At 34.9% G+C, this 14,080-nt stretch overlaps 1 protein-coding gene across 1 annotated transcript in view; it reads right to left on the bottom strand.

Moving 5' to 3' along the window:
* The window catches only part of Atg12 (Autophagy-related 12), a 94,468-nt gene that overhangs the window by 65,230 nt on the left and 15,158 nt on the right, over positions 1-14,080 (bottom strand). Inside the window, exon 2 of the mRNA XM_090398168.1 lies at positions 9,682-9,818. Coding sequence (XP_090254294.1) covers positions 9,682-9,818 — 137 coding nt within the window. The remainder of the gene's footprint in view (positions 1-9,681; positions 9,819-14,080) is intronic.

The raw sequence follows: 14,080 nt of genomic DNA, 5'->3' as shown, positions 1-14,080 counted from the left end.
ATAAGGGAGACCCCTTTGCTGTTCCTTCCTCTTGCTTGTAAATTTTTCTTTCCAATTGAAGTAACTGGACAAATTATTCAAATTTGTTATCATATCCGGTTACTTCATTTGGAAAGAGAAAATTTACAAACAAGAGGAAGGAACAGCAATGAGGTCTCCCTTATCACCAAACTTAGCCAACCTGTTTCTAGAATACCTTGAAGAAAAAATGTTCACGTTTAAACCCAAACCAAAAATTTGGCCACGATATGTTGATGACGTCTTTGCTGTCTCAGGTCATTCCGAACAAGAACTACACCTGTTTCTAGATACAATAAACCTTCTTAATCCTCACATCAAATTCACGCTAGAAAAATCTCCACTTCTGACTATCGCAAGCCGGCATTTTCAGGTCACTACATTTACAATTCTTCTGCTCATTATCCATCTCAAAAATTTGGCATCATTAAATCATTAGTAACAGAGCACACAGATTCTGCTCCTCTGAAGAATCTCTAAACCAAAAATTGGAAATAATCAAAAATACAGCCATACTAAATGGATACAATCTTAAAACAGCTCAAAAAATCATCAGATAATTCCCCACATATCAACCTAGACAAGAACAAGCCCAGAGGATTCCCATACCTTATGTCAGTGGCATCTCCGAATGTCTTTCAAAAATTATGAAGAAATACAAACTTGCTACTACCTACAAACCAATCAACCAGATTTATAACTTGTTACCTTCTCCTAAAGATAAACTCTCACCCCTGATACTACCTGGTGTGTACGAGGTTCCATGCTCCTGTAAATTGTCTTACTATGGACAGACAGGTAGATCTGTTCATAAACGCATTTCGGAATATTAAGACCATATCCGTCTTATCAAACCACAGAAATCTGGCCTTACACAACACGGAGTTGAAAACCCAAACCATAGGATCCATTTTAAAAAAAGACCAAACTTCTACATAGATCTTTATATAAACATGAACGTTTACATGAAGAAAGTGCTGAAGCCCTATTTCATTTCTCAGACCAAATCTAAACTGAAATGACGTTCTTTCTATTCCTAAAGTATGGAAAATTGTCATACAAAACTGTGTAAAATAATTTTTTATATGTGTTACCTTATTTTAATGTAATCTATTTTTTCCCCTCTCCAGATATATTTTAATTCTATAACATGCTACTGCACACATATTGGAATTCCATTGTAATCATGTGCCCTAACTGTATGTTATTCCTAGTATTGTTTGAATTAACTGTACTGACGATGTCCTATGATACTTAGGATGAAATATTTACTTATTAAAACTTATTACTGTGGTTATTACGTGTGTTTGTTTAGACAGGGCAAAAAGTTTTCCCAAGATTCTGTTAAATAACTTCCCAATCAGCTTTTAGAAATTCAGTTTTGACTCCATCCTCACCTTCAGCTTTGTATGCTCCTCATAACTTATGGTAGAATTTGTGGGACTTCAGGTATTTTATAGTTTTCATTTGCTTTGCCATCTTGATATAATATTGAATAAAATCTTCAATCTTTTTGCTATATATATACGTATTATATACATATTTACAATGGGAAAGAGTTATCGATCTACTGAATGTCCTGTTTGCTGTCAGAGCTTTTGCAGATTGCATGATTGTAGTTGAAAGAGGTAAGCATTGTCCTACTCTTCCAAATTTTACACCTTTGGGACATCCTCTTTCATTACTGTTTCCTAATATATCTTAAAACAAACACTGTACCCTCCCTCGATGCAAGTTTGATTACAATTAATTGATAAAGTATTCAAAGTTATCCTACAATTAAGATCAGCACTGATGCAGTATGCACTCTTAAAACTTTCATACATTGATAAAAATGCAATCATATGATCAATTTGACTTGAATTTTGTAGTGTGGGTTGCATAGGTCACAACAGCACACCCAGCTGAAATGGGCACGCGACACCATTGATATACAGCATATCACTAGTTATGTTCCCTTCTTGCAGTTTGACTGCAACCATTTCCTGAAGATACTTCAAGCACAAACTTTGTTTGCTTACACTTGGATAAAGGATTAAACTAAACTTATTATAGTCTAACCAAGTGGAGAAAAAAAACCCTTCCAACATCTTTAAATCCAGAGTAATTTAATAATAAGTTCGTACACCTTTTGGCAACTCGTAAAGGTAAATATGACTTCTCCATTGCTTCTGCCTTAGTATCAGTTCTGGGTCTGGCTTCCACTGACGAGATCTCAATAAAGGTCGAAACCGGTCTGGGTAGTGGCCCTTCCCTTAATGAATAGCATTATACATGCCCACAAGGAGATGTGCTTTGCATTATGGGAGATACTAAGACAAGGAATGATGAGAGCTCTGTCCACCTTTACCACAAGTTGCCTCAGTCCTGAAGATACTTCAGGTGCAAACTTTGTTTGCTTACACTTGGATAAAGGATTAAACTAAATTTATTATAGCCTAACCAAGTAGGAAAAAATTTCCAACATCTTTCTCTAAATCCAGAGTAATTTAATAATAAGGTGGCACACCTTTTGATAACTCGTAGAGGTGAATATGACTTCTCCATTGCTTCTGCCTTAGTATCACTTCTGGGTCTGGCTCCCACTGACGAGACCTCAATAAAGGTTCGAAACCGGTTGGAAGCTTGGGTGATGAATGGCAATGCTGTAGCCCATGAAGTTTTAACCGAGGCTCGGCTGTTGCTGTCACCCAGGTCTTGGGTGGTGGAGGTAATGAATGGCAATGCTGAAGCCCATGAACTTAACTGAGGCACGGCTCTTACCCCTCGGATGAGATATGAGCAAATGAGTGGCTCTGCTCGGTGGTGAGGTGAGCTTGCTCCACCCTTACCATGAGTTGCCTCAGTGTTGCACTCCCTAAAGGGTCAGTTGTACACTATCCAGGTATTTGCTTACGCTTGGACTCGCCAAACTTTATATATATATATATTTACTATATGCGGCATGCAACTCTTTGAGTTTCTTATTCGGCTATGAAACAATATGGGATGTAATATCCCTTAACTTAAATAAGTTATGTCGCCAAATTGAAGCCTTTGGCTCTTCATATAATTAATAATATATATATATATATATATATATATATGTGTGTGTGTGTGTGTGTGTGTGTGTGTGTGGAAAAAATTTCAATAGTGTGGAGAAAAAACAAAAGCATAGGAATTAAAATAGGAAATAAAGAATTAACCAACCTTCTGTATGCTGACAATCAAGTTATTTTTGATAAATGAAGACCAATTACAGAAAAATCTACATGTATTGAACAAAACAATGAACAGTATGACATGAAAATCTCAATAAATAAAACAAAATCAATAGCATTTCAAGGTAAAGAAATTAAAAGATGCAAACTAGTCATCAAAAAAGTAATAGAACAAGAACAAATTTAAATATCTAGAAAATTACATAAGCCCCAATGGAGAAATCGACATTGCATATAAAAAGCAAAAATTCTTAGCAGTCATTGGAACTTTGAACAGAACTTCAATATACAGATGTCTAGAACAACCCAAATAAAATTATATAAAATAATTGCCAAACCAATTCTGAAATATGGAAGTGAAACATGGACTTGGGGAGAACGAGATAAAAGACAAGTGGAAGCTGCAGAAATGAAGTTCCTAAAACTACTCGCAGGCTATAAAAGAATAGACAAGATAAGAAATGAAGAAATAAAACAATTATCCATAATCAACATAACAGAAGACATCACAAACTATAGAAAGAACTGGAAAAACCATGTAGAAAGAATGAATGAAGACAGATGGCCAAATATTGCCTGGAAATATCAACCAAAGGGACACTGCGATCAAGAGGAAGACCCAGGGGGAGATGGGCAAAAGACTTTTTAAACCGTCGAAAACGTTACAGGCAAACAATTGCCTAACATGTGAAGCCAAGAAGAAGAAATCGTATGTTCCTATTTGTCAAATTATTTCAGAGCTTTACAGACAGCTAGATTCAAATCAATGCAACCACTGTGGAAAACTAATTAAAGTTTCGGTTTACACAAGTGAAATGTGTAAACCAAATTAGATTTCTTAAGAAGTGTAGAGTGGCCCAGGTAATACCTACCTGTTGCAGGTTAAGAGAAACCTTTCAGTCTCCCAAAGCTAAAAAGATTTATGCACAGGTCAGTAGATCACCATTTATCTTACACCTGTCCAAAGTAAAAAAATTAGCCTCATTAAATAATGGAATTAATTATGTTCATGATGAACTGGTTGTGCTGGTTCATCAAGAACATATTTAATTCCATATTTGCCACTATGCAGGAAAAGCTCTTACAAAAATTTATCTTTTTAGTTGTCATCAATCTTCTCTTTCGTCCACCAGAGATCCTAAAAAAGACAGTCATTAATATCTCAGGACAGCCTCTTGCTACTTAAGAATTAAATATAGTTTATTTTGCGTGAGTACCAAAAGTCATTCAGTAATGGATTTTTTTCTGGCAGTTGACAAAGTGCTCCATGATATTTCTTCAGATGTAGCTAACTGGCTTCAGTTCCAAATAGCACAACCACTTTTCAAAGCCAAACATCTCTGAATTTGTCTTATCTAGAAATGAAAGCCTTACTCTCTCTATGAAAGAAAAATAATTTTATTATTACAAAGGCAGTCAAAGGAAAAGCATTAGTTGTTCAAGATCAAAATGAATACTATAGAAAATTAACTTTAATATTACGTGACCACAAGACAAATATTCCATTATATCCCGTTATAAAATCTCGCGAGAAATAATTCTTTAAGAGAATTTTCGCTAGATTTCTAATTTTTTTTGAGCGAATTTTTATGAAAAAAATGTGTTTAGTAAGATGTAAAATTATTAAAGAATAAATTTCTGTTAGAATGCACCTGCACTTTAGACTTGTTTGTAAAAGCTTAATAGGAGTTAAGCCGGATTAGCGCTGAATACCACCAAAATCGTGAGGTCTGGCAGCCAGCGATGACATCAGTTCTTTCATTGCTTCTGGCTAATCCTGGAATACTCCGAATTTAGAACAAAGAACTGAGAATAGAATAAAAGGCAATGCAGCACGTGGTTTGGGGCTTTTTGGTCCTTGACTCTTCACCTACTGTTCTACGGGGTTCTTTCCCGAAATCCAGGAGGTTCGTTTTTCCACTGTTGTCGCCTGATGTTCACTGCTCGCAGCTAGCTCTAGGCTCCCGGTAGCTACGGCAGAACACCAGCGCATTCGAGAAAGAAACTTTCTCGATGATCGACCGGACGAAGGACATTTCAATGTGTATAATGGAATGTATGTCAGACTTTCCTCTCGAGATTGTTAGCAAGTAAGCAATTAATTTGTTGTAGTATGTTATGTGTATGTAACTCGAATTCGTAAAGGATTGAGAGAGGTTACTTGTTAACTAGCAGGAAAAGTGAATGTGAAATAACAGAAAATTATGTATTGTTAAGTATGTCTAATTCACAGGTTGATTGTGACAGTGTCTGAATTAGTGTCATTTAAGTTTTGAATATATTGAAAGAAAGTTGAATGTAATCCCTCCTGGAATACATATGCATACTTGTAAGCCAAGTTGTGTCATAGAAGACACTTTTATATCAAGGCAAGCCAAGGGTTTTTCTGATAGTGAAAGCACTATAGTTTCTGCTGCTCAGATAACAAGTAAATTTGTGTGTTAAAGTGCTTTTGATTAAGTTAATCTTTAATTAACTTTTATGTGCTCTTTTAGTTTGATAATAAATGTTTTGTTTTGTAACTACCTGGTTATCATTCCTTAGCCAATGCACTATCCCAAAGATATTAACGAGCCTGCGGGAATAGAATATAGTAATGAGCCACGACTCGCATATAAAGAATTGTTATAGAAGTGTTAAATTAATTTTGTCATCTTCTCACCCTGACTTTCAAACATAAAAGGATCAATTAAGTGGTGCAGTCGTTAAAGATCAAATAAATTTCTTAATTGATATTGTGCGATTGCTCAGGGACTATTACATTAGTTAGACTTACAACATGAGGTCTAACTAACAACAGAAAAAAAGGGGGGGTGGCCTGAATAAGTATAATAAGTACGCAGATAAATAAGCCAGAACAAGATAATGTCAAGAAAAGGAGATATTTTACACCGTGATGGTCTGCATTGGCTCTCCATGTTACAAAACTGAAAACACCTTTCCAAATTGCTCTCGGCATTCACAGTAAAGTCCTTCATTTATCAAAAATAGTTCTCATTTCAAAGAAACAATATCAGAGCTTTGTCTTTGCTCAGGTGATTTCCTTTTTAGTCTAGATAATGTGCTTATTCACAAATGTTCCTTTAGATCAGTGTTTCCCAACAGGGGGCATACACCCCACAGGGGGACAACTAGAAAATGATGTTGCATTCGTCACCTCATCATCGATATAATAAAAAAAAAATCACCATTGTTGGCGATAAATTATTGATGTTGCAACCCTAACTTTCCGAGAAAAAAAGCTGGCAACACTAGTACAGCAGTCCACATAAATACATGGCAGCATAAGTGTGTTAAGGTTAGCTCACAGCATCTGTCTGAAAAGTTAACGATGCCAGTTTAACTTTGTGCAGTGTTTGTTGTAGAAACAATGAAGCAAGTTTAATTAATTTTATGTATTGTCAATGTTTTTTTTATGCTAGCAAGTGTTGTTTTATGTAAAAATTTTACATGTTGTTAGTTTCTGATTACCCAAAAGTTGCATTACTATCAATTTAAATAAAATGAACACTTTGCCACAATTGTATTAGGTTTGTTTGACAGTTGAAAACATAATCTCTCATATTCCGTTGTTTCTTTTTTCTCTGCTTGTGATGGTAGACTTAAAATTTTACTTTATTATTATTTTAACTTTTTATTTATTATATGTGTTTGTAGTAGTATAAATACATGTTATACGCCATTAATTTCCTTGTATAATCCACACATGCATACAGTATACTTTATAAACCTTTTTTCCCCCTTTGAGTTGTTAACCCGATGGATAAAATGAGTAGGGTAAGCAAGAAAAACGTTCAGCAATTTTCACGAGTATTTGAAATTCAGTTTCATACCTGCTGCTCAGGATGAACAGCCACCATTCTGTCTATTGTGCAAACACTGTTTGACCAACAAATCAATGAAAAAAGGTCATTTCGAAGCGTATTTGAAGCCGAAACATAGTGCTTATGTAAACTATGATTTGAACTAATTTAAGTCTCTAAAGGAGAAGTTTGAGAAAAGATCAACGATAGATTCATTGTTCTCTGTACAAACTGCTACCCAAAATTACTCTTGAAGCTAGTTATGAAATTTCTATGCTCATAGCTAAATCAGGAAAAAAATCATACTATAGAGCAGTGTTTCCCAACCTGTGGTCTGCAGACCCCCAGGGGTCTGCAAGTAATTCAAAGGGGGTCTGCAGGATAGTTTATTTTCATTAAACATTATCTTATCATGTTGCTCACACCTGGGATATTTGCAATGTATATCTCTGGCTCTTGAGGCCCATGGTTTAAGTAAAATTTAACACGAATGTTGGTACCGTTACTTCTTCCCTTTGTAAAGCTGAGGTGAATAACCAACCCTTTGTAATTTAATTTAATTTAATAAATTAAAGGCTAAGATATTTGGCTTTACTGCATTTCTGCAATTATGTCAAAAGAATGTTTCAGCTAAAAAATTTGACCAATTTTATTGGCTAAATAAGTGTCAAGTAAACTGATGCTACTGTATTTGTTATTGCAGAACGCCTAAGGAAAATGGCCTGTGATTTAAATGACAGATTTTCTGATTTAAAAGAAATTGATTTTCCATCTTGGACAACTCAGCCAATGCTAGTGGACTTAGCAAGAAGAACTCTCAGAAATGCAAAATGATGAATCTATTAGAACTTTATTCAACATAAAAGGAACAATGGCATGCTTTGTGATGAGACAGAAATGAAATACCCAAATTCAACTAGTTTTGCAAGAAAATTATTGTTGCCCTTCCCATCATCATATTGAATGTGGCTTTAGTGCTGTAAATGACTTGTTACTGAAAAAAAAGAAATTGTCTGGATATCACAAACCATGGGGATTTGAGACTGAAATTGACTAAATTAGTACCTCAAATAAAACCTCTTTTCAGCAGACATCAGCTCAAGGATCATAAACTTGGATTTTATTTTCCCAAGTTGAGTTCGATTTATATTTTATAATATACAAAGTGTAATATAAAATTTATATTCATTGAATAATGCCAAATTAAAAACAATTTTACCTATGTTGCTTTTTTATTGGAAGTACCTATTTATATTATACTTTTTCATAACTTGGTTGACAAAAAGAAATAGCCAAACTACTTAGATCCATTGGCCTACAAGTGTCCTTCGGTCCTGTCAACAAGATATCTACATTTCTAAGCTAAAGATGAACTTCTGTCTTTAGCCCACCCTGAAGTGTATCAAATTCCTTGCCAGCATGGATTAATGTATTTTAGCCAAACAGGTACATCAGCAGCAGTGTGTCATGATGAACATTTAAACTATGTTACGTTCCATAACCAGAGCAATCCGCCAGGCCAGACCACGTTCTTTAGAAGGAAATTAAGCTTCTCCACAAAAGTAATAATCTCCTGAAATGTCTATACAAAGAGTTGAGACCTTGCCACATCAACCAAATCTAAACAGGAACAATGGACTTAAATTATCTCTCTTATGGGAAATAGTTCACAAATTCCAGAATTAAATTTAACTATGTAATTTTTTTATATTTTTTTATTTATTAAATCTTGTTAAGGTTATTTTTATTGAAAACTTAATCTAATTAGATCATGACACTCTACATCATGTATGTGCAGTTCGTATGAGTCATTATTGAATATACTGGTTTCTATTCTTGTTGTTTAATTGAGAAGTCATACTGAAGATGCTTTTAATATTAGAGAGAAAAGTTTCTACTCAAACAAACAAACACAAACACACAGACACACACACACACACACACACACACACACACACACACACACACACACACACACACACACACACACACACCATAAGTAATCCATTTTATGTTATTTAATAATACACATGTATATACATATAAACTGTAAATGTGTGTTATAATTTACAGGATATACACACACATTTTTATATAGTCATCTATTATTTATCTGACCTTCAAAACAATCCTTCAATTAACTGACACTTGTTGCCTTTCCCATCGCCATATCGTGTGACATTTTGCGTGAATACTGCATGCAAGTCGGTCAACTTCTGGAAGAGCACTATGTATTTGTACTTTATCAGAAGTATTTGTACTTGCCATTCTGATAATTGAAGGGTCAGATAAATGGCAAATTACTGTATATGACACACATGGTGAAAGTTTATACATTATAATTTATATGATAGGGATAGATGAAATTATTCATTATTTGTACGAAAAAAGGAGAAAGTCATCCCTGGAAACCGAGTAGGAGTGCATTTAGAAAGGGTGCAAGAGTTTTTTCGCATGGCAAGTGATCTTCAAGTGTAGCAGGAATCCTAAGTGAGTGCAATAACTACAAGCAACTGTAAGAAAATAGATTCATGCTGTGGAGAACTATTTGCATAATTTATTATAATAATTTTTTGCATAATCTACGAAAGTTTACAACATATATAAAAATGTTTGCCCTTATATATTGGTATTAAAAAACAAACTGAAAAACTGTATACCAAGGATGATGATTCTTCTAGTCTTAAATATTTCCTCAAGAAAGTAATAATCCAACCCACAGTATTTGATGAATCCACAGCCCATTTCTTCTGCTTTATAATTGGTGCATTTCCTGTTGGTTTCAGAAGGATATCAACTAAATACAAGACAGGCAAAAAAAAAAAAAAAAAAAAAAAAAAAAAAAAAAAAAAAAAATCAATGACAGAGATTTAACTTTTGTGAATTAATTTTCTGTCTATATTATTGTCTTTATCTATATGAACTTTTATGTATACTATCTATAATGGAAAAAAGATGCGAATCAATTGTGAATAAAATCTTACTTCAGTATAGTATTACTTATGAGGGTAGAGATTACTATAGTAATTCGAATTTCCTAATAAGAATATCTGAAACAAGAGTAACTGGAATTTTATCCATTTCTAGTTCATCCTCACATCTTGCAACTACTGAATGTAATCTTTGAATATGCTGCAAATATGAAATATACTTATACTGTTCTTTACTCTACGTGAGAAATATTATAAATTATCATTCATGTGTCTTATAACGAACTGGTGGTACTTGAAAAACATATTTGACAAATTATTTGCAATGCGTGGTCCCAGAGTTATAATAAATTACCTAATAAAAAACCACAATTCAAGCTGAATTGATTACAACAATTATTCAATTTAGTCAGGGAATCTTGCAGACTTGTACTGGTTATATTCAGATGTATAACATCTGGATAAAGTTAAAAATTAACACTGCCAATATTTAAATCAGATTTAACACCACATTCCTTCATAATGAGATCCATATACATAATGAATAACAGAGGAGATAGTGCATACCTTTGTCGCACACCTGATATTACCTCAAACCATCTTCCTGTACCTCCATTTTAACTGTTCACTTGCAGCTTAAATACAGACTATGTATTGCTCAATATAATGTCCCATATAACTGTAGCTTTTTGAAGAGATTTTCTCTTGCCACCTTGTCCTTTTCCAGATCAACAAAACTTAAATACAAATCTTGTTATATTCCCAAGATTTCTCAATTATTTGTCTGAAAGTGAAAATCTCAACCTGACAATCTCTATTTAGCCTGAATCCAGCTTCTTCTCCAAGCTTCCATTTCACAATTTTTCTTAGCTGTTTTTTCAAGTATACTTACAGAAATCTTACCATGAACACTCAGTAGGGAAATACCTCTGTAATTCAAATTCACACATTCGATTTTTATTTCTCTTTTTTATAGATGCTTCATGTCCATGCGGTTAGCCTAGTGACTGTGCACTTTGCAACCATATGCCTGGGGAAGGAGTGTCCTAGGTTTGATTCCCGTTGGTGACGTGAGGAGCTGAAAGATCTTCCTCAGTCATAGTCAAGTTAAAGTTCTTGGGTGTGGACAGCAGGGTTCCCCCCCCAGTTTATCCTGGGATTTTTCATCCTGCAAAGCAGGCAAACCAGCCTTGAGAACTCAACACTACAGGACATAGGATACACCAGGGAATAGGGCTGACCACCTTATCCTGTGATCGGTTGAGGTCCGATGATTAATAAACCCTCGACACTGCAAGGTAAAAGAGGGTAAAAGGAAAATGAGATGAGATAGATGCTTCATCATCTGGAATAAGACTCTCTGACCAGGCCTTCTGAATTAAGCAATGCAGCAACTGTAAGACTTTTATACCTCCATATCTGAACATTTCTGGCCGAATTTCATCTACTCCAAATGTGTTTCCACATTTCAGGTTTTTGGTGAATTTATATACTTTAAGTATGGATATGTATTCCTGATTGCATTCCTACTGGGAATTTTCTACCATCGTGCTGACACTGCTTGTTTCCTTTAGCAGCCTTTCAAAGTACTGTAATTACTCCAGGCACCTAGGATAGCTTTATCTTCAGTTTTCATGTCAACTTTATCATCTCTGATTCCTTTTACAGTACTTTTTCCTCCATTTCTAAGCTTTCTCAATAGTCTCATGAATATTTTGCCACCTTCCTGATATTTATTTTCTATATTGTTACCAGAATTTTCATGATTTTTTTTTTTAGCTAATTTTACACAGTACTTTGCTTTCTTACATTTTTCTCTGTATTCACTAAGAGCACAAGCTGACTTACTCGCCACGAACTTTTGATATGCTTTATTCTTTTCTTTAACTTCCTGCATCCACCATAAAGTTCTGATTTTTCTATCCTTACAGACAACCTCCCCACATGCCTCTCTGGCTGAAGCAGTCAATATTTTCTTCAGGATTTGACATTTAATCTCCAAGGTCTGGTTCTTGCTTTCAAATTCTTGCATTTTTTTTTTCTATGATGGTTGCGTATTTGAGTTTACAGTTCATCTCTGAAAGCTGCTCAAATCTTAATTTGTTTTAGAACTTTTCCCTTTTCATTGAACCAGCAGCCTTCTCTACTGACTCAAAAAATTCCTCTATTTCTTCCTTGGTAGAATGTGGTATCATAAGCAAAAATAAATCTTGCTGTCCAGTTCCCATTCTGATATCTGCCCAGATCACTGTACTTGATATTACCTGCCATTCAAGAAGATTATCCTCATATTTTGTGTTGAATTATCTACTGATTTTACCTCTTTTCCCTGGTTGTCACTACCTGAATATAATATTTTGTACTTGTCATTTAGAAAGTCTTACCTGTTTTTGTTTTCTTTGTTTCAGTCACACCTACTATGTCAATCTAGTACTTATCCAATTCTTCTGCTTGTTTCATTTCTTTTCCATTGAGGCATTTCATGTTGATAGTACCAATCTTGAACTCTGCTGATGCTACTAGAACAAATCCCAGGATGTGTTCTGAGATTTGTTCCAGTAGCTGACTTTTCACTGTTCACTCTGGTTCACTGACAAAAACAATGGGGGACTTGTTTAACTGGGTGATGCCCCAGCCATAATGAAATTCTGTCATGTTGTACCATCATTTTACATTGTGGTTTAGGCCAATAAAAATACATTTCATTCTCTAAATCCCAAATTTCTAGCCCATCCTCATAGCAGGGTGCACCACAAGAAGTTGAAGAGTGGACATTACGTCACAAGCTCCAGTTCGGTTCTCTGAATTCCTTAAAAGGTTACGCGATGGTCTCCTCCCAGTTATACAACTTATGAGATTATGTCTCATGAAACTAAATGATGTTGTCATGTGGGATTACCCCAATTTTCCTCATCTATCCCTTAGGACTGGTTGAGCCCTTCAATGAGGGATTTTTTTAAGTATGTATTTGACTGTAGATCCGTGTGTTCACGAGATGGTGTAAAATCTCGCAAGAAATTAATTTTTCAAGAGAATTTTCGCTAAAGATTTTCCAGGTTTTTTTTTGTTTGAATTTATAAAGAAAAAAAATGTGCTTAATAAGATGCTAAAATAAAAATAAAAAAATTGCTCTAAGAATGCACCTGCATTTTGACCTGTTGGTAAAAGCTTAGTGGGAATTAAGCCGGATTAGCGCTGATGAATTCCATCCAAATCATAAGGTCAAACGGCCAGCGATGACATCATTTTTCCTTGCTACTGTCTAATCCTGGGATACTCATAATTAAGAACAAAGGACTGAAAATAGAATAAAAGGGAATGCAGTGCTTGGTTCAAGACTTTTTTTTGGCTCTTCACCTTCGACTTCCACGGGGGCTCCTTCCCGTCGTCCAAGAGGATTGTTCTTCCCACCACTGATGCCAGACGTTTCTCTGCCGCCAGTCCTCTATCTAGGCTCCGGGTAGCTATGGCAGAACCCCAGCTAGTTTGATGTAGGACAACTCTCGAAGACTGACCAGACGGAAGATGCTCCAGTCTCAATGTAGGTTGCTGTGTGTGTAAATTGAACTTTCCACTCGTGATTGTTAGCAAGTAAGCAACTAATTTATTGTATTTTGTAAAGAGAGTGTAACTCGAAATTGTATGTGATTGCGAGAGGTTATTTGTTAACAGGCAGTAAACTGAATCTTAATTGAGGGAAGAATATGTTGTTAAGTGTTTTTATTTCACAGGTTGTATGTGATAATGTCAGAATTAGTGCTAATTAAGTATTGCATGTGGCAGAAGAAAGTTTTTGTTACTATCCTTTTTGGAAGATAAATGTTTGCTTGCAAGCGTATGTGGGAAGAATATGTGTTGTTAAGTGTTTTTATTTAACAGGTTGTATGTGATAATGTCGGAATCAGTGCTAATTAAATATTGTATGTGGCGGAAGAAAGTTTTTGTTACAATCCTTTTTGGAAGATAAATGTTTGCTTGCAAGTGTATGTGTGCTAAGTTGTGTGTTACAGGAGACACTTTTATGTTAAGGTACAATAAGTTTTCTGGTAGTGAACGCACAGTACGTTCTGTTGCTTAGATAGCAAATTGTTTTGTGTGTTAAAACTTTTGAGTGAATTAATCTTTCAGT

This window comes from Typopeltis vanoorti, chromosome 9 (assembly GCF_054136105.1).
Source record: "Typopeltis vanoorti isolate ZY-2024b chromosome 9, IOZ_Tvanoo_1.0, whole genome shotgun sequence".
Classification (NCBI taxonomy): Eukaryota; Metazoa; Arthropoda; class Arachnida; order Uropygi; family Thelyphonidae; genus Typopeltis; species Typopeltis vanoorti.
The sequence above is the reverse complement of the archived record's forward strand: the minus strand, read 5'-3'. Positions and strand labels throughout refer to the sequence as shown.